Below are 27,465 nucleotides of genomic sequence, written 5' to 3' on the forward strand. Positions count from 1 at the left end.
CATGCTCTCTATCTCTCATTCTCTCTCTCAAATAAATAAATAAAATCTTTAAAAAAAAAAAGAAAATGTATCTTTCTCACTTGCAGCTTTTAAGATATTTCTTTGTCTTCAGTTTTCAGAAGTTTGACTATAACTGGACTTGATGTAGAGTGATTCTGGCTTATCCTGTTTGAGGTGTACTCAGCTTCTTGGATCTAGAGCTTTATACCTTCTGCCAGATTTGGGAAATTTCCAGCATTATTTCTTCAAGTATTTTTCAAGCTCTGCCTTCCTTTTCCTCTCCTTCCAGGACTCCAATGACATAAATCTTAGATCTTTTATTATAGTTCCAAAGGTCCTGAGAACTTTTTAAAAACTTTCTCCAGTCTATTTTCTCTCTGCTGCTTACAATGGGCAATTTCTATTATTCTATCTTCAAGTTCACGGATTCTTTCTGCTGTCTCCTCGGTTCCGTTACTGAGTCTATCCATCAGGTTTTTCACTTTGGTATTGCATTTTTCAGTTCTAAATTCCCATTTCATTTTCCTTTTATCTGTTATTTCTTCCCTGAGAATTTCTATTTTCTCATTTGTTTCAAATGGGCTTGGGATCTCCCACTGAAGTATTTCTATGATGACTGCTTTAAAATATTTGTCACAAATTCTAACATCGGTCACTTTGGTGTTTGTATCTGTTGATTGTCTCTTCTTTCATTCAAAATAAGACTTTCCTGGTTCTTAATATATAGAGTGTTTTTTTTTTCTTTTTTTCTATTGAAACCTGGACATTTCGGGTATTATGAGATTCTGGACCCTATTTGAATCTTCTGGTTTACTGGCTTTCTTTGACACTGCTCCAGGGAGAGAAAAGGTTCCTGCTTCATTACTGCCAGTGGGAGGAAAAGTCCAAGTCTCCCACTCAGCCTTTGTTGACACCTGGGACGAGGAGCTCTTCATTACTGTTGGGTAAGGACTGACACTCTGGCTGCTCAGTAAGCCTCTGCTGATATCTTGGCTGTGAGGGGCAGAAATGTCTCCTAAGAGCTCCCCTGATAGCCTCCATTGACACCATAGGTAGATGGGGGCTAGTCTCCTTACTGTTCAAAGATGGCAAAAATCCTGACTCTTCTCTAGGTCTCTTCTGACATCAATGGGGACAGAAAGAAGCATTTCATTCCTATTGAGGTGGGAGTGAAGGTTAGGCGTCCCATGTGTCTCTAATGACAGTGAACCAGGAGAACAGGAGAGTAGTAGTGGGAAGGTTTGTTACTGCCCAGCAGGGATGAAACTCCTGGCTATCTACTCAGCCTTCTCTGAAACCACCCAGGCAGGGGGCTAGAAAGCCTAGTTATAACTTCATGAGAATGGAAGTCTAGGCTCCCCACTCAGCCTTGGCTGGCAAGGGTTGAGATAGGGGCCACAGTCTTTCTGTGGTCTTTGGCTAGAACAGAATGGGTACCATCTAAAAGTTTTCTGCCTTGCTAGGCTGTCCCTTTCCTGGTCTTTTGGCTAGAGACAGCAGGCTTTTCAGTCTATGCCTGTTCCTGTTTCCAGGATGCCAGCTTCTTCAGCTCCAAGTTTGGGCTATATTAGGCAAAAAGAAAACCCAGGGAACTCACCCCATGTCATTCCTTGAGTCCTGAGGTCCCTAGTCTTTATGCCTTTTCTCCACCTTTCAGAGTCTTCTTATGTTTTATTTTATATATAATGTTCAAGACTTTCAGTTGTTTTAGCAGGAGGAATAGGGCAATGTACATCTACTCCATCTTCCTGAAAGCAGAAGTCCCCACTTTTTAAACTGGTTCCCACTATGTCCAACCACACAAATTCCTGGAAAAATGAGGGTAGAGTCTGTGGAAGAGATTTTTCTTTATGTGATGCTTACATATTTGGACAAATAGGGACCACTCCACCATCCAAATGAGTTATGTGGCTAAGCCAGACATTTAAGAATGTCCAAATCATCTGTTAATTCAGGGAAGAACCTATGATACAAACCTGTGCATACCAAACACTTGAAATGCTTATGATTTTATAAATACTTACGAATTTAACAATTTTTCATTCAAAACTTTAAAATAATCATTAAGCCATGTTTACTTAGGGAACAGAAATCTTTCACATACTCTGGTTTTTCCAAAGACACTAAATGGAACGATACAGCTAAACTCAATTTCAGACTTTTGAACACATTCTGTGATAATAAAGATATTTAAGCGTACTTACCTAATAGAATTAAAAATATACAAAGAAAAAATGGCCTATTACAGTGCCCACTGCACAGAGTAGGCAACTCAATAAATATGTTATATGACAAAAGATACCAATAAAAAGATAGTGTCTAAAATTTACTGTTAAATAGAAATGCTCCTCCCTAGTTAATGTTAAACATGAGATCCTATCATTTTTGTTTAATTTGTGAAAATACTTTCATAGTTAACTGATAAAAATTATACTTCCAATTTTTATGTATCACTAGCATGTATTTAGGACTATCTCATTGAAAAATATAAACATTATATAAAATATAAAAATATAAACACTATATAAAAAACCACTCAAATGTGCTTGGCAATAAGCAGATTCAAGGTTTCTTTGATCATGAAATTCAGAGAGACTGGTTTAGACAGCTCTAATCAATGAAAATAAAAGGTTCCAGTTACCTCACAAATCACAAGGAACAAATTTTTTTAGAAGGTTAGTAAAAGGAATTTTTCAGCTGATATTATTTTTTCAGGATTAAGGAGATATGTAAAACAAAAGTAAATTATAACACGTATTTCAGTAATCTCACTCCCCCTCAACATCCCAAGGACATAAACAGTGATGTAACAAAGTAGAGATAATCCTTAAATCACCTTATTCTAGTGCAGAGCTTCCCAAAATACATTTCTCAAAATCCTAGTATCTCTTAAAATATTCACAAATATCCCACAGAGAAAGAAAATGTTAGGTTAAGCACAGTTAAGCAAATTTCTCTACTACAGGAATCCTCGGGGCATTTAAAATAAAATATGCACAGCGAACTTCCCAAAGAGGATTAGAGTTGCACCATTTCCCAAATTTAATCAAAGAAGGCTTCTCTTAACCTTCTATTAAATCCTGTTGGAGATGAGTGTTAAACAGAACTCAGTCTGAGAGGCAAGAGAGCGGCAAAAGAGCCCTTAAATGTGGCCAGGTAAAATGAAGGCCAGAAATTTACTAAATAGCATAGCTAATGACTAAAAAATAATTCAGTGAAATTATGAAAAGCTTTTTTAAAAACTGTAGGCAATTCTCGCACTCATTAAAAAAGTAGTCTGCTATCAATCATGCTGAAAGGTGACCTTAAACATTTATTATGTCATAATGACAAATTAGCTAAATGCTATTTCCATTCATATTTTTATCTTAAATATTACTCTCAAGTTAATTTATTTGAACACAGAGATAAAACAACTCTAGGAATTGGATGTTTCAGATGAAGGTTAATAAAAACTTCAATTTTTAATAGAACCTTGCACTTAACTGCCTGAAATTAAGCATCACATGTTAACCTCACTGTATACACGTATCTATTATATTGTAGCTCACTGAAAGTACAGTAAACAGAACAAAGAATTATCAATGTTGTGTATGTACGTACATGTGTTTATGTGTGTGCGTATATCCAGTAAGACAAATAGAGTCCGTGAATAAAAGTAGGAAAATAAATTTAAAAAGAGTTCAATTCAAATTAAGCCAAATATTATATAAGTCTGAATGAGATTCAACTAGATTTTTACAATTCACATTTATACCTAATTCTTTTTAAAACACATAGAATTAACAAAATACATAATGGCAAGCAGTGATATAAAACTAATTTTAGATGCTGTGTGATGATTTCTAGAGATTAAGAAATGTAGGTTATAGGTTTTGAATTCAGAAAATAGTGGGAATTTACTTACCTCTAACCAAAGTTCTCTGAAGGTAGTATCCTCCTTAGAACCCCTATCTTGGGTAGTTCACCTGCTGTAATTTCCCTAAAGAGATTCCAGCAAAGTCTAGCAAGTTTTAAGTACCCTTCTGCAAGCCCTATTAGCGCATGTGTGTTATATAAACTTGCTCACATACTGCTTCATAGCTGTAGCCTCCAATTCCCACTGAATCACCACCACCACTACTACCACCACAATCCATGTATCAATGGAGGACACTACCTTTGGAGAATTCCATTTGGAAATGTGTCCTTTTTTTTCATTTCTCCAAAAGTATCCTCCAAAGCGCCCTACTGCTGAATCTATAACGTACTTGAGGAGTGGTGGTAATCAGCAGGCAAGAAAGTGAGGACACAAAGATTTAGCTAAGCAATTGGACTTGCTGACTACTCAAATACAATATTCCAACATAACAAAACAAATAACACTAGCTTCCTCAACACTCAATTAATATGTAAAAACACTAAACTGAACATATATGTGAAAAAGCTTTCATAAAAAATACTTTCATAACCAAAGCAGAAAACATCTTTATCACCTGGGACTACCAAATATTTCCCTAGTGTATTTTGCTAAAGAAGTGCCAATATTTAAAAATGAGTTAGGAAATAAGTCATTGAACAGACAAATGTTCATAATTTTTTAGTACGCCACTCCTACCTTAAACTAAAAGGAAAAAAAAAAGAGAGAGAGAGAAAGTAAAAACTGTTCAAACAAAAATGGAAAACAAAACGAGCCACTCACATGAAGGCCAATCTCATATACTTAGGATGGCAGTTTACAAAGGGTACTATTAACAAAATTTTTCAAATCTATTCAAAAAACTGACTGAAACATAGTACAGGAAAGAAGACTCGATCTTATACTATCCAGAAAAGGTCTTCTACTTGGATTCCCACCGACTGATTCCATAACTTCTTATCGATTATTTCTTGATAGCGATATGAGAGTAGGAGAAAAAAAGCAAAGGGAAACAACTGTCCTAGAGGCCAGAGGACCAAACCATATTTGAAGCACTATTTTAGAGGATAAAGTATGGAGTAGCTTTAAAAACACTGATTTTAGGGGCACCTGGGTGGCTCAGTCGTTAAGCATCTGCCTTTGGCTCAGGTCATGATCCCAGGGTCCTGGGATCAAGCCCCGCATTGGGCTCCCTGCTCTGCGGGAGGCCTGCTTCTCTCTCTCCCACTCCCCTTGCTTGTGTTCCCTCTCTCCCTGTGTCTCTTTCTGTCAAATAAATACATAAAATCTTAAAAATAAATAAATAAATAAAAACACTGATTTTAGCTACAAGCCACCACTGCCTTGGTAGCAATAAGGCCCAAAACAATATAGCTCTTAAAGTTTCCCCTGGCTCTTAACAAATTCAGAATAAATATTTCTGAACACTCTAATTTTTAAAAATCAACTTAACTCTTTCCATGGCTCTCCTTTTGTATCAGTAAACACAATAAAAGGCAATAATAAAATTATCAAAAAGCAATTGAAAAATGGATAAGACCTTAGAAATAGATGAAAAATGAGAAAACCTTAGATAATCTCCCAGTTGGATTCTCAGTATATAAATAATTAAACTAACTTTTAATTAATCAATTAACTCATTTATATCAGATTCTTCAAATTACTGTGCTTCTACGATGCATGGTTTTTAAATTAAATTTTAGAATAAGGATGTTCCTTTAAAAAATGTGGCCTCTGTTTATCATAAAAACCAGAGGTTATGTTTCCAATTTTAAAAAATATATGAACAGGGGCATCTGGGTGGCTTACTCGGTTAAGCGTCTGCTTTTGGCTCAGAGCATGATCTCAGGGCTCTGGGATCAAGCCCCTCATTGGGTTCCTTGCTCAGCGGGGAGTCTGCTTCTCCCTCTCCCTTCCTCCCCCTCCACCCCCCTACTCATGTGCTCTCTCTCTAATAAATAAAATCTTAAAAAGATTATATATATATATTATATATATGGAACAATGTACACAAAACAAAAAGTACTTTCTGATACAAAAAATGGTCACAAAAAAAGCATTTATAAAACAGACTGTTTAGAGGTAAAAAAAAAAAAGGATAAAGTGAAATAATCTAGTCATCTATCAGAAAGAATAAAATACTGAACCATGAGGCAGTACATTGAATTCACTTTCCCTTTTATACATGCACTATTAGGACTCACTGAAGGGTCAAAAATCTTCTAGATCTTGCTAGTTTAAGAGCAGGAATTACTAACAACCCAAGAAGGTGTATCTAGGATGATACTTACAACAGATTATACCACTGTGCTATTATGTATTCTGTGTATGGTACACAAGCAGTCAGCTGAAAGGTACACACCACACTAGCAAATGCTTGACTGGACCCATAAGGCCGGATGACCAGTGGAATATCAAGATACGTGTCGATTCTCCAGCCCTCATAACCACATTCCAGACACCTCACGTAGTCCTTCAGCTTGCCTTGATATAGTTCGTTTATAAGATCAGCCTGAAAATAAGAACATTAAAAAGTATTCCTTAAAATTTATTTTTAAAATACACAAAAATTCCTACTTTTAAAAATAAGTTTCAAAGGATATTCATTCTTTACTGCTGAAGTTTTAGAAAGCTTTAAGATTTATCTAAAATTCTAATAAAAAAATGAAGGCTTGACAAAAATTAACTAAAAATCAATAAAATTAGATTAACACTAATTTAAGAACCAATGTGCAAAACTTAACTAGTTCAATTGTCTTATCACTAAAAACTCTACTACTAAGATGTTTTGTTGAAATCAGTTACCAATTTATTATATTAAGCTTCATATTATCTTTTCATTAGGTTGAGAATACACCTAATCTATCACTTTAGGCATGTTGATAATTACCTAACTAAATAGCCAGCTAGTTTTATAGCTTTACACATGTATACCACCTCTCACAATATTATATTCTGATTCCTAAAATCCTATCTTCTAGCTCAAGGTGCAAATAAAACTTTTTAAATTTCAGTAATATACATAAAGCAATTTTAAGGGAAAACATACAGCAAATTTCCTTTAAAAATGTACAGAAATTTTTTAAAAATTCCATCTCCATCAAAATACCCTCATTTAAAAGAATGGATCTCTCACTAAGTCCCCAATCTTAGCCAACTGGGGCTTCTGTCCCAAAAAAGGCAGGTAATTCCTTTAGTAAGAACCCTCCAAGTGAATGTCTTGCTTCAAAATTCTCGTACCAAAATTTGGGTATGCAGCAGGAATGCCTCAGTTGATCTTTTAGTGGAAGTGCTGACCCAAAGAGGGATATAAAAAGGGGAAGAGTAACTTCAGACCTATGAAGAAGAAACAGCCCCTAATACCATATAAATGAAGTTACTAAAATACAATAGGACTAGGTAGAGAAACCAGGTCACTAAGTAAACTTAATTTTTTTTTTCAGTATCTCTTAAGGAAGAATGGAAAAGAAGGAAAGTGTATTACAATTTACCTCTTTCATAAATTTGTCTCTCTTCAAATGTCTAGGGCTTATAAGCCTTCAAACTAGGACCCGTCATCATTGTCTATATTAACGCCATTTATTTAATGAAGCCTTCTTCATTCATCTGCCTCAGTCATAACTGATTATATTTTCTGCATCTGAGAGGGCATTTCTAAGTGGTTCAAACCAGTGTTTTTCAAACAGTTTTGATAATAACCCACAGTAAGAAAATAATGTATATCTCAACCCAGTACATCTAACTCTAACAAAATTTGCACAAAATAATACCCTTACTTTTGTGCTACTCTTACACTTTTCCATACTAGTCCATTTTTTTAAGTGTGGATGTAGATTTACTAAACTCATTTTATAACACATGAATGGATCACAACCTACAGTCTGAAAACTCTGGCCCAAGCCATCATCATAATTCCAATCAGACAGCAGACTCTCCAGGCTATCTTCCAGAATCTTCCTCCTTTTTCATCCCTGTGATCCCTCCCCAACCACCCCCCTCCCTACCCCCATCATTAGAGTTCTCTTTCCTGAGTTCTGAGCCCCACCCAGTTCTGCCTTACCATACCACAATAATATATCGAATGCTCTTCCCACCTCTTACCTGTTCTTTTTCTACTGGAAGAAGAACAGAGTCAGATTAAGAGGAATCCTAAGTGTCAAAAGCATACCTCCTTGGTCAAAATGAAGGTAATACTCAGCTATACTTAATCTGCTATAGATTATAATTTTTTTTTAAGATTTTATTTATTTATTTGAGAGAGAGAATGAAAGATAGAGAGAGAGCATGAGAGGGGGGAGGGTCAGAGGGAGAAGCAGACTCCCTGCTCAGCAGGGAGCCTGATGCAGGACTCGATCCCAGGACTCCAGGATCATGACCTGAGCCGAAGGCAGTCGCCTAACCAACTGAGCCACCCAGGCGCCCAACCTGCTATAGATTATAATACATGTAATTTACTTAGTAAATATCTGAAAATACTGTTCAAAAATCATCCCCAAAAAACCACACATACACATGTAGGTATATATTTATATATGAATTATATAGTTTTCAGTTAAAAAGAGACCATCTAGATCATAGAAACCAACTTCCTTATTTTAAAGATGAGGAAACTGAGGTCTAGCATGGTTTAATGAGGATCTGTATGACTCAGTTAATGGCCAAATGAGAACCTAGTACTTTCAATTCCCCATTCAACACTTTAACAACTGAACTAATGCCAGAGTTTTAAAACATTTCAATAGAATAAAAGTCACTTATGAATGATTTATTATAAAACATTCCCTTCAACCTGAGATGAATTACCTGCTCTGTTTGTTTCCATTTCTGTTCCAACGCATCAAACATGACTCTGCACAGTTCTTGTACATCATGCTGCTGCCAAGCTATTTTAAAATAAAATTTAATTAAAAACAGCATTAAATTTAGTATAATGAAACATTAATTTGTTGTTTAAAAGCAAACTGTTAAAAGTATGGAAAAGTCGGGGCGCCTGGGTGGCTCAAGCGTCTGCCTTCAGCTCAGGTCATGATCCCAGGGTCCTGGGATCGAGCCCCACATTGGGCTCCTGGCTCAGCGAGGAGCCTGCTTCTCCCTCTCCCTCTGCCTCTCTCCCTGCTCACGCTCTCTCTCTCTATCTCTGTGTCTCAGATGAATAAATAAAATCTTCAAAAAAAAATTTAAAAATAAAAAAAAAGTATGGAAAAGTCTATACAAAATAATTCTAAATTTAAAAAAGAACACAAACTACACATTACAGTCATGAAAAGGTAATCACAAGGAAAACAATCAAGGGTTTTTAAGTAACATATGCTTTACAGTGCTATGATATTTGCTATTTTTGTTGTTTCACTGTAGTTAAGAAATGTTAAGAAAAATCTAGAACTAAAAATTTTAGTTTAAGTGCATAAAAACAGACTTTAACCAAACTTACTTTACAAAAAAATTTTAATTGATCAAAAATTTACCCCTAGTGCTTAAGTTTTAAAAATAAGTTTTGTTTTGGGTTTAAAGATTTTATTTATTTATTTGACAGAGAGAGACACAGTGAGAGAGGGAACACAAGCAGGGGGAGTGGGAGGGGGAGAAGCAGGCTTCCTGCCAGGCAGGGAGCCTGATGTGGGGCTTGATCCCAGGTCCCTGGGATCATGACCTGAGCCGAAGGCAGACGCTTAACGACTGAGCCACCCAGGCGCCCCCAAAATAAGTTATTTTTAAATCCCAGCAAAAGGCAACGAGAAGGTTTATCATAAAATCAATTAAGCTATTAATATATTTTGTTTATAATATTGTCTCCCAGAATTCCTTTGAATATTAGAAACACTTATCATTACAAGAGAAATAGTACCCTCACTACTATCCCATCCAAAGCTCCTTGTAACATCTGTGGTTTCAATTGCTCTCTTTTTGCTGGTTTGTAACAAAACAAAAAGCCTTTGAAGTTGGTATGGGATACTTGTCACTGGATCTTCTTCAGATTCTTCAAATTCCCACCTATTGAAATAAAATATTTGAAAATTATTTACAAAACATTTTTATTCTTTAAAGCATCATTAATATTAACATCGTAATAATATAAGGCTGTAACTCTTGGGGTATACAGAATTTGGATATTAACTGAAGCTATTATTATCTAATGAAATAGGAGCCTTTCCCTAATTCATAAATTCGGAAGAAATTTAGACTTTAACAAGAAAAGACATAAGAAGGCAACACTAATGAAAGGCAAAGCTCATCTAAAAGTAATTACAGATTTTGAATCTGATCAAGACTCTTGTCCTAAGTATTAATTCATAAAAATACAGGGAACAGAACAATATTAAATGACACTATGGCATTCAACTATCAAAATCCAAACTGTGGAAAACTATAGGAGAAAGGACGTCAGTTTTCAATATATATAGTTTCAAGGAATAAACTGCAAGGGGAAAAAAAGATGGAAGGGAATTAAAAATAGATTAAAAAGATTAAGAATCTTATCAGTCAATTGCACTGTATGGCTCTTGTTTGGATCCTGATTTGAACAGATTGTTTAAAAAAATTATGAGCAATCAGGGAAACCTTATTAGCACTGACCTGTGATATATTTATAGATGACACAATGGGAGTGTGCTTCCAAATAATCAGAATAGAGGGTATTAGATAAAAAAGACTGATCATGAGTTGATAATATTCAAAGCTGGGTGACGGGTACAAAGGGATTCATTACAATGTCTACGTTCACAAGTAAATTCAGATGATGAGCTTCCGTATGAATGGAATGATAATGTTGTTTGAGCAACACAACCAATATTAAAAGCTCCAAAAATACTTTAAATACATATTTATGGTAATTTCAAAATGTTATTCAAGAGTAACACAAAAAAGGAAAAATCAGTTAATCTGTACTTTAAAATGTCTTAAAAAAATAAGTTATGCATACCTTAAAGAAAATATACAAAACAAGAGTATATTAATGTATTACAATAAGATACTCATAAAAATAACTTTCTGGGACTTTTAGGGTTTATTTAAATATGGATTTCCTCCAGAGCATTTTAAAGTACCTGGTATATATACCATCTTTTACACACTTAGACACTTACACACACACACACACACACACACACGCCCAAAGGACAGCTGCAGTATATTTTAATTAGAAACAAAGTTTGAAAGTTTAAAAGATGACTTTGTTTCTTAAATTGAGAAGTAAAAGGAAAGAATATGGTTTACATATTCAGATTATCTCAAAAAGCAGATAACATATTTCTTTATAAAGATGTTAAAGCTGTAAGTGAGGGAAAGCTTTAATACAGTAATTTAACCCAAATGTAAATCTTTTTAATTTTATCCTTTGCTGGTCTACACACTTCTGATTCTCTCTCTCCACAAATTTTTCATACGTCAATCTCTCATAAGATCTTTTTCTTATATATTATTCAAGACGTCTTATGAAGTGAGAAATACCCCCAAACTTTGTAAATAAATACAAGAAGGTAAATTAGACTTTATTAGTTAAAATCTATAATTTCATTCTTAAATCAGTTTTATTTATAAATTTTTTTTTGAATACTCACTTATATAATGCATTCCTAAATTCAGGAGTCATAAAAAGTGTCTGCAAAAGGCTATTCAAATAGCAAGTCATTGCTTGGTTTACTAATCCCACATATCCTTTAAAAAGAAAACACAAATATACATAAATCAGCATCTACATTAAAAATAACAAAAAGAAAACTTAGTAAGAATTTAATGCACAGTAAAAATTGAGAGGTTAAGGTTACTTGGAAATTATTTTAGTTTTTTCAACAGCAATAAGAAAGACCCCTTTTTCTAAAATGTGCACTACGTAAACCTTGTTTCTCAGAAAGAGGATATCTTGTTAAGTGTCCAGAGATATGCATGGATGTTATGTAGCATTTAATAAAATTTAAAGAAGAATATTTCAATATAGTATGTTTACTTGATATAAAAATAATCTTTGTTCCCCAAATTGGTAAGCTGTTGATTAAAATGGAAAAGTATAAACATATTTACTTATCACAGACCCAAAATAGGAAGACTGAACTGAACCAGCTATCCATGCTATCAGGCTCTATAAACCAATTTGTGCCAAGAATAATATATGAGATAAATTCATTATATAAAACTCAGAATGACTTCCTCTATTTTAACAAGCCCATTAAGTATGAGATTCTATATACATTAGCACAACATGCAAAGACTATAAAGTAAGAAGAGAAGTCAGAAATAGGAAAGAATAGAGAGAGGGAGTGGGGAAGGGAGGAAGCAAAAAAGGAAAAGCTTATAGGAACTTAAAATTCAAGTGAATGATTAAAATTACTTAGCTTTATATATCTGATTGGAATATGGCTACCATTGTTGAGAACATTTTTGGAATTTCTCTTTTGAAGTAGGCTTCAGGCCCCGTTTATGAGATACACATCCACCAAAAAAAATCAGTCTCATCATATTAGTTATACCTCATTACATGAGCAAAATGTGGTAAACACTTTGCTTAATAATTAAACTTATTTACTACCACTTAATACTGAATGACTTGGGTGTTTCCAAAAAAAAAAACAAACCACTTAAATCTTTTCTCAGCAGACACTGAAGGTGTTCACTGAAGCTTTTCAAAATACTTTTTCAATTCCTCAATTATCAAAATGTCTTGAGAAATGGTAGGCTCTGCAGACAATAATATTGCCAAAAGTGATGAAAGGACAAACAAATATGCATGATAAGCCTTGGTCAGTTGTGGAAAAGAGGACTAGATTCCACGTTATCTATATGGTTCTAAGAAGAGATCAAGTAGCTACCCACTTTTCACTCTGGACTAAGGTTCAAGTTTTAATTTCTAATGCCTTTCATATTTAAGAATACTCTGTTTATAGGGGAGCCTGGGTGGCTCAGTCAGTTAAGTGTCCAACTTTTGCTTTTGGCGCAGGTCATGATCTCAGGGTTGTGAGATGGAGCCCTGCATTGGGTTCCGTGCTGGGCGTGGAGCCTGCTTAAGATTCTCTCTTCCTGGGGCGCCTGGGTGGCTCAGTCATTAAGTGTCTGCCTTCGGCTCAGGTCATGATCTCAGGGTCCTGGGATTGAGCCCCGCATCGGGGCTCCCTGCTCAGCAGGGAGCCTGCTTCTCCCTCTCCCACTCCCCCCTGCTTGTGTTCCCTCTCTCACTGTGTCTCTCTCTGTCAAATAAATAAAATCTTAAAAAAAAAAAAATTCTCTCTCCCTCTCAAAAAAAAAAAAAATACTGTATATATTCTGCTGTACATTGTTATAGAATTATAAACTATGTCAATTCCTAACCATCCCCCACCTGAGCTATTCTCATAGCACCCTGTCTTTAATCCATATTGGAGCCTTCAGCTCACTGTTCTGTAATGACCTATTATATGTCTTCCCCATCAGCTGTGAGGGGAGGGGTCAAATCTGACTTAGCTCTCTATCACATAGAAAATACTATGGTCATGTGTACTTGATTTGGCACCATTCTGCACAGAATGAACAGTGTCTTACATAAAGATACTATTTGCCAAAACTATGAAGATTTCAGTGACACTAATAAAAGTGCTACTGAAAAATAGAAATATTTTGTCATTAAGCATTGTCTAAATCAAAAAAACTTCAAATGACAACTGTTATCAAATGGGTCCTGTATCTGAAATAGCTGTGAACCAATACTGTGTGAGCCCCTAAGGGAGAAGAAGGTGAAAACATGTCATTCTGTGAGGGGCACATGTGGAAAGAAATCCTGAACGGAACCACCAGGTAATGAAGTAAGCATCAAATAGGCCAAATGAAGACTGCAGAATGCAACAGGCCAACTCCTGGGGCTGGTAAAATAAAAGATTTTTTTTTTTTAAAGACTTTATTTACTAGGGGCACCTGAGTGGCTCAGTCGTTTAAGTGTCTGCCTTCGGCTCACTTCGGCTCATGATAAATAAATAAATAAAACCTTTTTTTTTTTAAGATTTTATTTATTTGACAGAGAGAGAGGGAACAGGGGAGTGGGAGAGGGAGAGGTAGAAGCAGGCTTCCACCAAGCAGAGAGACCGATGTGGGGCTCAATCCCAGTCATGACCTGAGCCAAAGGCAGATGTTTAATGACTGAGGCACTCAGGTGCCCCAAATAAAAGAATTGTTAAAGAAACTGGCCAAGGACAGTTATCATGGATTCAGATAATGGAAACACCCTAGTTATATAGTTTCTATCCACCTACAAGTCCACATTAGCCTTCAATCTGCTCCTTATCCCTTAATGTTCACATACACAATACCCCACCCCTACCTGCCCCCACCACCTCCTATGAACAGTGGCTGGCTACCCCGGGACAGGGGGGTGAGGGGGGGGTTGGTACGCAAGGGAGACAGGAAAGAAATCCCCAAACCTCCTGCGTTATGGAGAAATGTGTTCCTAGAGCCCTGAGTCTAAATCATTATAGCATCTTCCAATAAAAACATTCTGTATATGGTGCCAAAATTTACAATAATTTAAGGAAAATGCAAATTCAACAGTCACTAACAAAATTTATGCTTAAACTACAACTCCTTTGGATGCTTATAGACTATTTTAAATTCAGAAAGGCAGTACCCCTAGAAAACTGGAGGAAAATGTACAGGTAGGAAAAAGGAGTGGAGTAGAGGTGTATGAGAAACAATAATTGGGAATGAAGGCTGAGATTACATGGCAATTTAGAACAAAGGCCTATAAAAATTGTTTTAAATAAATTTCAACTTAGTAATTCAATTTGAGAACTTATCCTAAGGAAATAAAGATAAAAATAAAACCTTATATACAAGAATGTTCATAATATCAGTAATTATTTGCTTAAATATCTAAACTATACAATGAAAGTTTTTCACTCATTCAAAACCGTATATTAAAATACTATTTAATAGCATTGAAAAATGCTTATCATACAGTATTAAGGAAAAAACACATAGTAAAAAATACTTAAAACATGTGATACCCGCATTTTCTTAAAAACACACATATGGAGGAAAGATAAAACAGAAATAAGCAAAATCACCATTAAGTAGTTTCTGCTAGTAGTACTGTCAGTGATTTTCACTTTCTTCATTTTAAAGTATGACAATGAGCATGTACTATATACTTTTTTAAAAGTATGAGTCAGTCTCTAGGAATTTATAGGCATCATAGTGCCACAGAGTACATAGTACAAAATAGGAGTTTTATAAATACTCCTACATAAAGGACTGAATTGGTTGTCAGAATACAAATAGTTCAAGAATCCTGATTTGTTAAATCTGGAACTTTCTCAAAGTATTCCAAATATCTCAGAATAATCTAGGATGCTTATTTAAAACAAAATGCAATTTATCCAACCAATATTTTGGGAAGTAATGCCTCAGAACCCGTATTTTTAACAAGTACCCCAAATGACTTTTTTTTTTTTAAGATTTTATTTATTTATTTGGCAGAGACACAGCGAGAAAGGGAACACAAGCAGGGGGAGAGTGAGAGGGAAAAGCAGAGTTCCCACTGAGCAGGGAGCCTGATGCAGGGCTCGATCCCAGGACCCTGGGATCATGACCTGAGCTGAAGGCAGATGCTTAACGACTGAGCCACCCAGGTGCCCCCGCCAAATGACTTTTAAAGAAATAAAAATTTGAGAATCACTACTGTAGACAGTGTAACGATGAACAACTTTATTATCTCCTATTATCTGAAAAAGAAGATAATCTTGCATTCTCTTTTATTCCTGGTACTTGACTGACAAAAGTTTTATTAATATAAATGATCCTAAATACCAAACATGACCAGCTTTTACTGGTATTTCCAAAACAAACACACCGGTAAGCCTGTACAAATGTTCAACTATGAGGAAATTATCTACATTTTAATTACAAAATATAGTAGATAGAATATTACAGATCACATTAGGAGAAAACTTGCAATATGATGCTATAGTTTTCTTTTTATACTAAATACCTGCATATAATATTTAAAACCATCTCTATTTTGAAGTTCTAAAAGTAGAGGTTCTGTAGTCGCACCTAGCAGTACCAGCTGTGCCAACTGAAGGCTTCTCAGAACCCAGGTTCCACTTCTTTTAACATGAATAATACACTATCGACTGCAAAGGTTTGCTGTGAGATCAAATGTTATATACAAGTATCCAGATTATATTTAGGCAATTAACCAACCTTAACGTGTAAAGGAATAAACCTTTACATAAATAAAGCAATTTCACTGCTCAATAAATTGAAAAAATTCAAACATCTAGGTTTAATAACGTTCAGAAAAAAGTTAACGGGAATATTAAAATTACATGATTAGTTTCAAACATATGATCAGATTAAACTAAAAGATGACACAGCAGGTGTCTGTTTCAAAATGGAAGTATCCCCCACAGTCTACCCTAATCCAAAAAGATATAATGGAAACATTTCTTTCCAAACAAAGTCAACTTCAGAAATTTAAGAATAAATTCAAAATAGAAAATTACCAAAGAGAAAAGTCTTCCTTCAAAATACAATATTCAGTATTTTTTACATTATTACTAAATAGTGGCAGTAACAATATAGTGAAAACAATGACTTGAGGGAAAGAAAAACCACATTACTGTTCTATTTCTGTTAACTAGTGATCTTGCTCTGGGTCTCAGTTTTCTAATCCATAAAATGAGATGATTAGGCTTGAGATCTCTCAGATTACTCAGGGTCTAATGCCCTGTGATTTTATGAAAATACAACGACCACAGTAATGATAATAAAACTTACCTGTTTCTGATTTATTCAAAATAGATGAATAGGAGTAGTTCTGGCTGACATAATCACTGGTAGAGCCCACAGAACCTTCTCTTGGAAGTGGACCTATAAATCGGTCATGGACACTATCATCCCCGGCACTGGAATCCTCCTAAAATGCAGCATAACCAATATTTACTGAATGGCATATGTTGCTGAAACAATGAAAAAAAAAAAAAACCAAAACACATACTAATTGCTGAGGCAATGAAAAAAACAAGGCATTACTATTACCACCAAGACATTTAAAGGAATGTACACCCTCACCATTTCCTATAGGAAGGCTCAAAAGATGCCCAGTGTAAAACACTTGGGAGAGGTGCTCATGTCTCCTTTCAAAGTTCTTACTTTTGCAATTTCCCTTAATTCTCTTTCAAATTTTGTTTATATAACAGAAGGAGAAAGTTCCATTGTGAACTTTTGATGACAGGGTCTGTCATTCATTTTTACACCATCCTTGCCAAGTACACCTGGCAGGTAGGGCACACTGAAGTATTGGATAAAATGGATTGTTTCCTACCGTCTCTAATAAGAAACTTCCTACTAATGACAAAGATGTCAAAAAGGATTCAGGGATATAAAATTAGCTTAAGCAATTAAGACCGAGCTGAAGAGTAATTACTACGCATTTTAAAACATGAATTCCCAAACCAGAGATCTAGAGTTCCCTAAATAACTAATTTATATTTCAATGTCATTCAGATTAATCAAGATCTTCTCATGATGTCATAAAAAAAACGATGAGATGGAGCATCTTCTAGTACTGCTTCAGTATGGATGTTCTGTGTTTAATTATTGTCTACTGTCCAGACAGCTATTCTAATTCACAATAGACTTCTACATGAAAAGCATCAAATAGCAGGATTTCTGTAAGTGAAGTTTCATTGAAAGAAGGATTCTGAAAAAGTCCATAAACTCTGTGAGCCTTGGGGCACCTGTGTGGCTCAGTCGGTTAAGCGGCTACCTTCGGCTCAGGGATCGAGCCCCGCATCGGGCTCCATGCTTGGCAGAAGCCTGCTTCTCCCTCTCCCACTCCCCCTACTCTCTCTCTCTGTCAAATAAATAAATAAAATCTTAAAAAAAAAAAAACAAAACAACAACTCTGTGAGCCTTAGTTTCCTCAGCCTGTAAAACAACAAGGTAAAGCAGACCAGGTTTTCTCGATCTTTTTTAGGAAGGACCCTCAAATTGGGAGTTACTGGATTAGAAGATCTCTAGGGCCACTGGACCAGACAGGAAAGCCTACTGAAATATGAACTTAGGCAAATACTGAAAGAATAGAAATAAAGCACGTAACTTGAAAAACTAGTTATTCCAGAAAGAGGGGGGTGGGAGCAAAAATGTCAGAATAGAGAATTCTGGGGGTCTGTCCCTACCCTAAAATACAGAAAAATCTAGGCATAACTGTCAAGGACTTAACAACCACCAAGCAAATGCTTAACCAAAGGAAGGCCACTGAAACGCAGTAGGAGATCTCTGTAGTGTTTTAACTTATCCCAGATCTACCCCATCCCTGTCATGGTGGTAGTTTTGAAGATGGCAACCCCCATTTCCAGTGCAGCAACAGACTATATACACAAGCAACAGTGCTATGGATGCCCACTGTTACCATGTTAACATATACACTTATAAAAAGCCAACATAAAATAGAAAAATAATTTATTATACATAAATCACAAATTATATCTCTCCTCCTTCCTTTGGAATACTGCTTCCCAACAGTGACAGTACACAAAAATTATGAATACGAGGCTTCTAAATAGTTTACCAGCAGTATTTGAGGCTGTTCACCATCTTTATCTGTCAAATGCAGAAAGTTCTTCTTTCCTGGCTCAAAATTAGCATCAAGAAGTGACTTGTCACTGGTATGGTCCAGTGGAGCCTATGGGCATAAAATAAAATATCTCAGATTATGAGAAACATTAATTATAATAATAAAACAAGTAATACATAAATGAATCTACAATTCTCAGGCTCAAACACTACTTTTTTAAATAAAGATTCTGGTAAATTCTGTTAATCTAGACTTGGAATTAACTCATTTACTCATGTATTAGGATGGCTAAGCCCAGTGACAGTGCATATACTGACAGTTATCCCAGATGTGCACATTTCCCAACATCTAAAAAAAAAAAAAACTGGAGAGAAAAAAGGTAAAGAAGTAATGTTAAGTATTACGCAAAAAAATAATTATAAACATGTTTCTATGTTCTCTAAAATGTATTTGCTAACAATCATTTCATATAAGTAACTATAAAAACATGTTTTGATATATGAATGAGAATTCTCTGATAAGCAACACACTAAGCAGTCCAACCAAACTAATTATGTAATATACCAAAATGGTCACTTTCAGAAAGACTCCTTAAGGAACAGCCTGTCCTAGGTAAATGATAACCTATTTAAAGTCCACTGCCAGGATCCAGAGGATCCCAGGAAGACAGAAGTCATCACTCTTTTGAAAATTAAACATCTAAGATATGTAGTCTTTACCTAACTCTTTGATTTGGTAAGGCAATTTCATTCTGATCCACTCTGGTTGGTGGATGAGAGATGGAGCTCTGTGTGCTCCAAGTCTACTGTAGGGACTCACCCACACGCTAGTTCACTGTTGAGAAAAATGACAGATGAAATGAACACCCCATTCTTTTGCTTTAAAACTATTTTGTTATACTAAAGAATGATTTTAATGCTTCCAAGAAATGAGGAATGCCTCCTTAGGGGACTTACTTTATGGAAATGCCTTTCTTAGGAACTTAACATTATATATTAAGAAAAAAAGTGTAAGTACTAACGACAAAAAACAAAAACAAAAACCCTAACTGTAAAAAATGTTGCCACTTGCTATTTGTGTGACTTTGGGCAAGTTAACTCCATTTCCCCATGACTCAGTTTCTTCACCTACGACATGAGCCTATACCAGAACCTACCTCATACAGTGGTTATTAATGACTAAATGAGGTTATACTTGTACAGAACCTCATACCACAACAATACTAAGCACATAGTAAGTTTAAAATAAGTGTTAAGTAAATAAAATAACAAACATATGATCTCTCTTAAGTGGCTCACATCTAGAAATCTGTGAGAAAAATGGGACATAGAAAATCAGAAGCTGGGAGGTGGGGGAGGGGGCAACTGGATGATGGACATTAAGGAGGGCACGTAATATAATGAGCACTGGGTATTATATAGGACTGATAAATCACTGAAATCTAATAATATACTATATTTTAATTAATTGAATTTAAATTAAAAAAGAAAAAAGAAAATCAGAAGTGAAGAGAAGTCACATGGGAGGAAAGGTATGTTTGGGTCCTTTACATTCTGATAAGAAATCAGATAATATAGCAGGAATACATAGGTGTTTTACCTCAACAAATGTATGTATGTACGTGTATGAGGTGGTGGGTAGCTAAATGGGTTAGGTTTTCACAAAGCATTCATGCAGCACTGTGCAGTAAGCAGGGCAAAGAGTATACTTACAGAAATGTACAATAAGCAAATAAACATACAGAAGTCAAGTACTTGAGAGCAGTCATAGCTAAAGAAAGAGAAATAGGTAATCCTGATATAGGGCTATTCTTTTTAAAGATTTTATTTATTTATTTGAGCATGAGCGGGGAGAGAGGCAGAGGGAGAGGGAGAAGCAGACTCCCCGCTGAGCAGGGAGCCCGATGCAGGGCTCGATCCCAGGACTCTGGAATCATGACCTGAGCCGAGGGCAGATAACCGACTGAGCTACCCAGGCGCACCACGACACAGATCTATTTAAAGCCACCATAAATGTTAATTTAACACACATCTTTGAAGTGCCTAGGAAGACTATCTATGGACGACGCAAAATTAATACTATGAGGTCCCAGCCACCAAAATACATGCATTCCACCACATAGAAAAGACACAAATGAATAACAACTATAATAAAAGAATGCTATGATAAGTGGCATAGCAGAAGAAACAGTGCCACTGGGGGACAAAGAGATTACTTTTAAAGTGGCATGAAGACACACCATATAAGGTTTCTTAAAAGTAAAAAATAAGTAAGACTTGGGGAGACATACATGACAGTACAGAACTATCCTTTAAAAAAAGAGGCAGGGGCGCCTGGGTGGCTCAGTCGTTAAGCGTCTGCCTTCAGCTCAGGTCATGATCCCGGGGTCCTGGGATAGAGCCCCGCATCGGGCTCCTTGCTTGCCGGGAAGCCTGCTTCTCCCTCTCCCATTCTCCCAGCTTGTGTTCCCTCTCTCGCTGTGTCTCTCTCTGCCAAATAAATAAATAAAATCTTTAAAAAAAAAAAAAAAAGAGGCAACATTAGAAGTTACATGGTGATGTAACAGGGAGTATTCGAAGTTTGAGATTAAATATTACTTCCCTTTGCATATTTTGTTGGACTACCAATTTTACTAATCAATTTCAGAGGGGAAAAAGTTGGTTAATGTAAAGCATTAGTTCCACATTTTAAAAATGTACATATATTATGGAACAGAAAGCAAAATATCATGGATTTTAAGGGCAAATCATGCAACATCAAACATCTGTGATTCTTCTATAGACCCAATTAAAACTCTGCCCTCCAAATATCACAGAGGTAATACACATTCAATTTCATTTCCCATCAGAGGTATCTTCCTGGAAAACTTGAGTAGCAATGACACAGGACAGAAAAAGGTAATATAAGCAAAAACACAGAGATAGAAAAGCATGGAAATTTGTGTTAAGAAAATAAATTAGTCCAGTACCTGCAAGTTGAGATTACAAAAGTCTTAAAGGACCCACTGTAGTTTGTCTACAAGCTTGCTAACCTAAGGAATCTGATTTCTATTTTCTGGGTAGTGAGTACTCATTGAAGGCTTTTGAACTGAAAGGTGACCTAAGAGCTACAATTTAAGATGACTGGAAACAATTCTAACAGTAATATGCAGGGTAATTTGGACAGAGACAGGAAATAAAAAAATACTCTTTCCAGTACTATTCTAATAGTGCAGATGAGATCCAACTCAACGGTGTCCTTTGCCACTCTCCCATGCAAAAGTGATCAATGCCTTCTCTTTGCACTCAAACTTACGATATAGTATTTCAAACATATTAATGTAATTATTTGTCAGTACAATCATTTCTACAACAGGACTGTGAGATCTCTGACACAAAAGTCATGATACCACCAACCTTCTTGATCAGGTGCCTACCACTGTATCTGGTACATAATCTCTATTAACATGACTGCATATCCTTCCTTTCCTTTTTCTTTCTATATAAATTTTTCTCTTCTTTTCTAAAAATTAATTATAAAATACACATGATTCCATATCCTGCTTTTTCTGCTTAAAAATATAAGATGAACAAGGGCACCTGAGTAGCTCAATCGGTTAAGCGTGTAACTCTTGATTTCGGCTCAGGTTATGATCTCAGGGTCAAGAGATCAAGCCCCATGAAGGGCTCCGCACTGAGTCTGCTTGAGATTCTCTCCCTCTCTGTCTGCCTTTCCCCCCACTCATGCACGTGCTCTCCCACTCTCTCTCCCAAATAAATAAATCTTAAAATATATATATATTATACATTTACATATATCATATATATGATAAATAACATCCCATGCAGTAAACGTTGGAAAATTTTCCATAGTTGACACAATATGCTAGTCCTCTTACATGAGCAAAAAAACTGATAAAATGTCCTTATACAAACTTTAGGATAAGCAAATACTGAATCTGGAATGAAGGCAAAGGGATGAGGAAGGATCCAATTATTGAGTTGCACATAGGCTCTTAAATTATTTATTATAGTTTTGCTTATGATATTAAAAAAGGTACCAGGATTTAATATATTCGTTAATAACAACAATAATGACTATCATATTAGCAGCTTAAGAGAACATGCTTTAAGTCTAAGGTTTTACCATATCAGCAGTATTGATTCCATTTCCCCACACTAAATCAAAGGTTCCATTTATGTAGCCTACTTTGTTGGCCACATCTTCAAAGAGCTTCCTGAGTGGAGTAGAAGCTGGTAAATTTAAAGTGATCCGTTCATTCACTGTCTTTGAATTAGTAGTATCCTGTATTATACATAAAACTCTAGGTTCTTCAGCAGCATTTTCTATCTGAAATTAAAACAAACATTATTTATCTTTAAAGAAAAACAAAACAATTACAATTAGCCATATTTTCTATGATTAAATATAAAAATATCCCTCAAAATATTATTTTCTCCTAGTTAGTATTACTGTTTTGTTATGTCTGAAATACACTGTAATGGATATGTCAAACACAAAAGTACCATATGTGTTTGTTTTGGAGAAACTGCGGCATATTTAAGAATCAACATTCTTGTGGGCATTTGCTTTCGCTGTACATCAATGGTCAACAAGCCATGAAGACAGTATACTTGAGTCATTTTCAGCTGAAAATAATAAAATCTGATCCCCAAAAATGTATCATTACCACACTAGCACAGTCAAATCAAGCACCTCTGGATTTCCTGAAGAAACAGAAAGGGAACTGTGAGGATCATCTCAACTTGCAAATCCCTAAGGGACACAGGCAACCAGGCCTCCTGATCTTTATGCTACTGTACCTACAGACATGTCTAAAGGCCCCATTTATCAATGTGTTGGGCGCTGACAAGCTTATTTAAACAGATCAGTCAGCAGAGGCAGGTAAGGAAAAGCAAGGGAAAAAAAACTTTTCAATTACCAATGTAGAAGGAAGTTAGGGTCACAAATTCTCCTTCCTTCTTTTTCATCTAGCAATAACTCAGTAATTATCAAGACAAAAAGTTTTCAAAGGGACTTTCTCAGAGAGGCTCTGCCCTCCCTTTCAAGCTGTTGAAGGACACTGCTTTTCTTTTCAACTTTCCACAGTGGTAGCAGGCTGCATCAGATACTTGAATGCAAAAAATTCCTTCCCTCTTTCTCCTTAATGTCAAACTCTATGAATGGCACCATTATCCACTGACTTTTGCTGAAACTAGAGTTCTGAGCATCTTCCTCTTCTTCACCTCACACAATCACCAAAATTCTATCAATTCCACCTTTTTTGAATATTTCTTGAGCCATCCCCTTCCTCTTTATTCCTGCCCGCAGCAATCAAAATCTTACACAGGATTATGGCAATAGCTTCATGAGAAGTTTAACTTTTTCTAATCTTATCTTCCTTCAATCCAGAATAACACGCAAATCTGATTACATAAATCTCTTGCTTTCCCTCAAAAATCAAGTGCAGCAGTCGTTTAACTGGGGTATGTCTCACCATCCCCATAATAGGCTTTACAGGAATATGAACTGTACAAACTGGTGCTGTATACAATAATTTATTTTTCCTTCTCTTTTACAATAACATCAACTCCAGCCTTTTATTTCTTCTATATAACCCCTTTTTAAATAATAATTATCATTGACTAGTGCTGAAGACAGGATAGCCACAAGGTTTTTTTGTTTGTTTGGTGGAGTAATACAATTATAATTTGTTTCTGCTATATATAATTTTGGGTTTGTAAGAGATTATTTAAATTAAGATTAATCCAAGTAGTTTAGAACAGAAATAAATTTCTATAAAAGAAGTATAATGTTTAAAACAGATTGGCTACCATAATATTTCAGATAAATCAAAATGTTTAATTACAAATAATAATCCATTTAAAAATGAAAAGAAGGAAAATACATTTCTATAAAATAAATAGGATAACAAAAAAGAGCATTACTAATATGCTTCTCAGAAAGGAGAAAAAAAGCCTTCACCTAAAAACTTAAGGTGTTATATCAACACGTGTAATTAATTGTTTTACATCTTTTAATCCCAAACTGAGAAACATAAAGCGACCTTTTTAAACTGTGGTTTATAGTAAAAGAATGAACAATTCAAAATAAATTTCAAATACAAAAGATCCACTTTCATAGTTTCAACAGTATACTTCAGAAGTAGATTCAAGTTTTCCAGATAGAAAATACCATAGGGCCAGATTTTAAAACCTCGGATGGCTGGACTTGATGGTGCAAGGAAGATTACCTTACCAAAGAATTCAGAAATCTGAAGTGTTGATTTACATCAGAATACATCAGAATGGTGATGTAGCAACATCATACGGCCAGATATCAGCTGTTCCTAGTTCTTTCCCCAAATACATCAGCACAAAGTATAGGCACTCTTATACCTCCTCTCTTTCCACTCAAAAATGTGGGGAAATTATCCCCAAAGAAATCTCATCTGAAAACTAAATGTACTACAGTAAACACAAAATTTAATCTCATGTGTGCCTTTTATTCTTTTGAATGACAATGGCTTTCTTTTCTGTATACTGCATATAAATAATTTTTTTAATAGGAAGTATAAAAGGAAAAAGTGGAAATCATCTGTAATGCCCTAACACACAGATACAATTAACATTTTGGAGCACATCCTTCCAAATATTTTGCCCACATGCACATACATGCGCACATATACATGCACACTCTTGAACACACACACTGGGTTAGAATATACATGCTGTTTTGTCATTTCTTTCTTTACTTATAAACATATCATGTAATCTTTTCCTGTCAAAGCTTTTCTAACTTTGCATTTTTAACAGCTGAATAGTATTTTATTACATAGATTAATAATAATTTGTTCTATCAGTTCCATTTTATTGGCTCAGGCAAACTTTATTACACTTTGGTAATAATACTGTGATGAACACCTACATAAAACTTTGTGCACTTTTCCGTTTCCTTAAAATTCCTATAAGCAGAATTTCTGGGCCTATCACATTTTATTCTTGAATTCAATTCTAAAATAACTGAAACAAACAAAAAGCTCTGTTCTTCTTTAAGGCTCTAAGCTAGCCACTTATAAATCTTAATTACTTTATATTCTACATTCTGGCCCATTATTTCAAATTTAATCTAATATATGGCTATCATCCATAGGCTACATTTAAATTTTTCATAGCACTACTGCCAACACTAATCACACACTCATACGTAGCCTCTCTCCTCCCCGCCATGTTCTCCCAATCTGGGAACTAATAAGAAAAAAAATTTTCTTTCAATTCTCAGATATCATCAGTAAGTATAACAATAACTTTACAACAGTTTTCCAAGAAAAGAAAAAAAACACAACTCTACAAGATTATATTAAACATGCAGATTTACAATACATTTAAATGTAAAAGGTGTTTCTTAGAATTAGGAAAATAGGGTAGCTACCTTTCTTCTTTTCTTTGGAGCTCTGCCCCTGGCTGATCCCACTTATGCCCAAAAGAAAAAGCATTATCACCTTGAGGTAAATGATAAATGGCTACAAATTCCTTGCCACTCAATTTCTTTTTCCTTTTCCCATGAATCTGGACGGGCCTAGTGACCAGCTAGGACCAACAGAATGTACTACAAGTGACACTGTGTGATTTAAGGCAGGACCTTAAAAAATCTGCAGCTTCTGGTTTTGTACGAAGATTCCCTCTTATGAGTTAAAAAAAAAAAATCCACTTACCCTGGGACCATCATGCTACAGGGAAGCCCTAACAATCCACAGGGAGAGAAAATGGCCACTTAGTGGAGCACTGGAGTGCCTAATAATGGAGAAGCCTTCCTGGACATTCTATCCAAAGCCAGCCACCAGCTAAATGCAGCCAAGTAATGATCCTCAATGATGCCACATGAAGCACAGAAACTAATCAGCTGAGCCCTTGCCCAAATCCCATCCCTCTGAATTATGAACAAATAAACTAGTTGTCTTAAGCCACTAAGTTTTCAGGTAGGCTGTTCCATAGCAAAAGATAAGAAAAATACACTTAGGCACATTGAAGCACACCTGAGCACTAGCTGGAAACGATGTAATGGTGGTGTTGGTAGTAGGAGGGAGGGTGTCCATTTAAATACTACACCCGACATTAAGGTAAGGCATCTGAGGATATGTCATAATTTAGGGAAGAGAGCACAATTTTTGAGTTCAAAGAGCTTTATGATGAGTAAGGGAAAATGAGAGGAAATAAATGCAAAGTTTTAGAAAAGCCTGAAGCATGTTCCACTTGGGAAAATATTTAATATATCTTAGGTGAGCTATTACAGGGGCACAAAGTTCCCTACACAGAAAATCTAGCCAGTTAAAAAAAAGGCATAAAATATAAAATTAAAACTATTTATTTTATGGACAACTCATAGCAGCATTACACTTGTGAGAATAAGGGGAAGGTCAACAGCAGTTACAGTAACATGCTGAGAGAGTGTTCTGTCTGTGCCTATCTCTGCTCACTGCAGAAACAAAGCTAGATTTCCGAACAAAGTCTGAAGAACCCTTGAAAAAGAGTAAAAAAAAATTACACCACAGTCTTATTTATAAAAGATTAAAACACAGTGGGATAAAAACATTCTAAACATATTTTCCTCCAAAGATAGGTTCGCAGCTAGGGACATCCTGTAGAGGTCAACATGAGATAGAAATTCTGAGGGGTCGCAGAGCCTGCTTGAAGGCATGTTCACCTCTTAAGTCATGTCATCTCCTTTTCTTGGCATTCCTAATAGTTCTAAATTCAACCTGCGTTCTCTGAAATTAACACCATAATTTTTGTTTCATAAAAGACACTTCCTAGGTGTTTCTTATTTAAAAGGCAAGGTGTATAATTGATGGCATATATTCAGAATGGTATTAGCATGTAGAAAACAACTTAATATCAACCCAAATTCAAAGTTACCAAGATTCAGAATTTTTTAAGAAAAAAAATTAATATAAAGACTTTTAAAACATTACAAAGGGACCTCTTTACCTCTAAATTTAATAGTCAACCCATTTTCTTTTAAGACCTCCTTTTCAACGTTATTACAAAGATTA

General features: G+C 35.4%; 1 protein-coding gene across 3 annotated transcripts in view; it reads right to left on the reverse strand.

Moving 5' to 3' along the window:
• The window catches only part of USP47 (ubiquitin specific peptidase 47), a 109,625-nt gene that overhangs the window by 44,069 nt on the left and 38,091 nt on the right, over positions 1–27,465 (reverse strand). For 2 of the 3 annotated variants that reach the window (XM_028116749.2, XM_028116748.2), the window contains exons 2-8: positions 22,560–22,763; positions 18,429–18,542; positions 16,634–16,772; positions 11,455–11,551; positions 9,744–9,889; positions 8,702–8,781; positions 6,261–6,410 (exon numbers count right to left, since the gene is read on the reverse strand). In XM_028116749.2, coding sequence (XP_027972550.1) covers positions 6,261–6,410; positions 8,702–8,781; positions 9,744–9,889; positions 11,455–11,551; positions 16,634–16,772; positions 18,429–18,542; positions 22,560–22,763 — 930 coding nt within the window. The remainder of the gene's footprint in view (positions 1–6,260; positions 6,411–8,701; positions 8,782–9,743; positions 9,890–11,454; positions 11,552–16,633; positions 16,773–18,428; positions 18,543–22,559; positions 22,764–27,465) is intronic. The other variant, XM_028116750.2, reaches the window with a different exon arrangement.

The sequence above is a fragment of the Eumetopias jubatus genome, unplaced genomic scaffold (genome assembly GCF_037043125.1).
Source record: "Eumetopias jubatus isolate StellerSeaLion01/CBP00866 unplaced genomic scaffold, mEumJub1_p1.0 scaffold_13, whole genome shotgun sequence".
Lineage (NCBI taxonomy): Eukaryota > Metazoa > Chordata > Mammalia > Carnivora > Otariidae > Eumetopias > Eumetopias jubatus.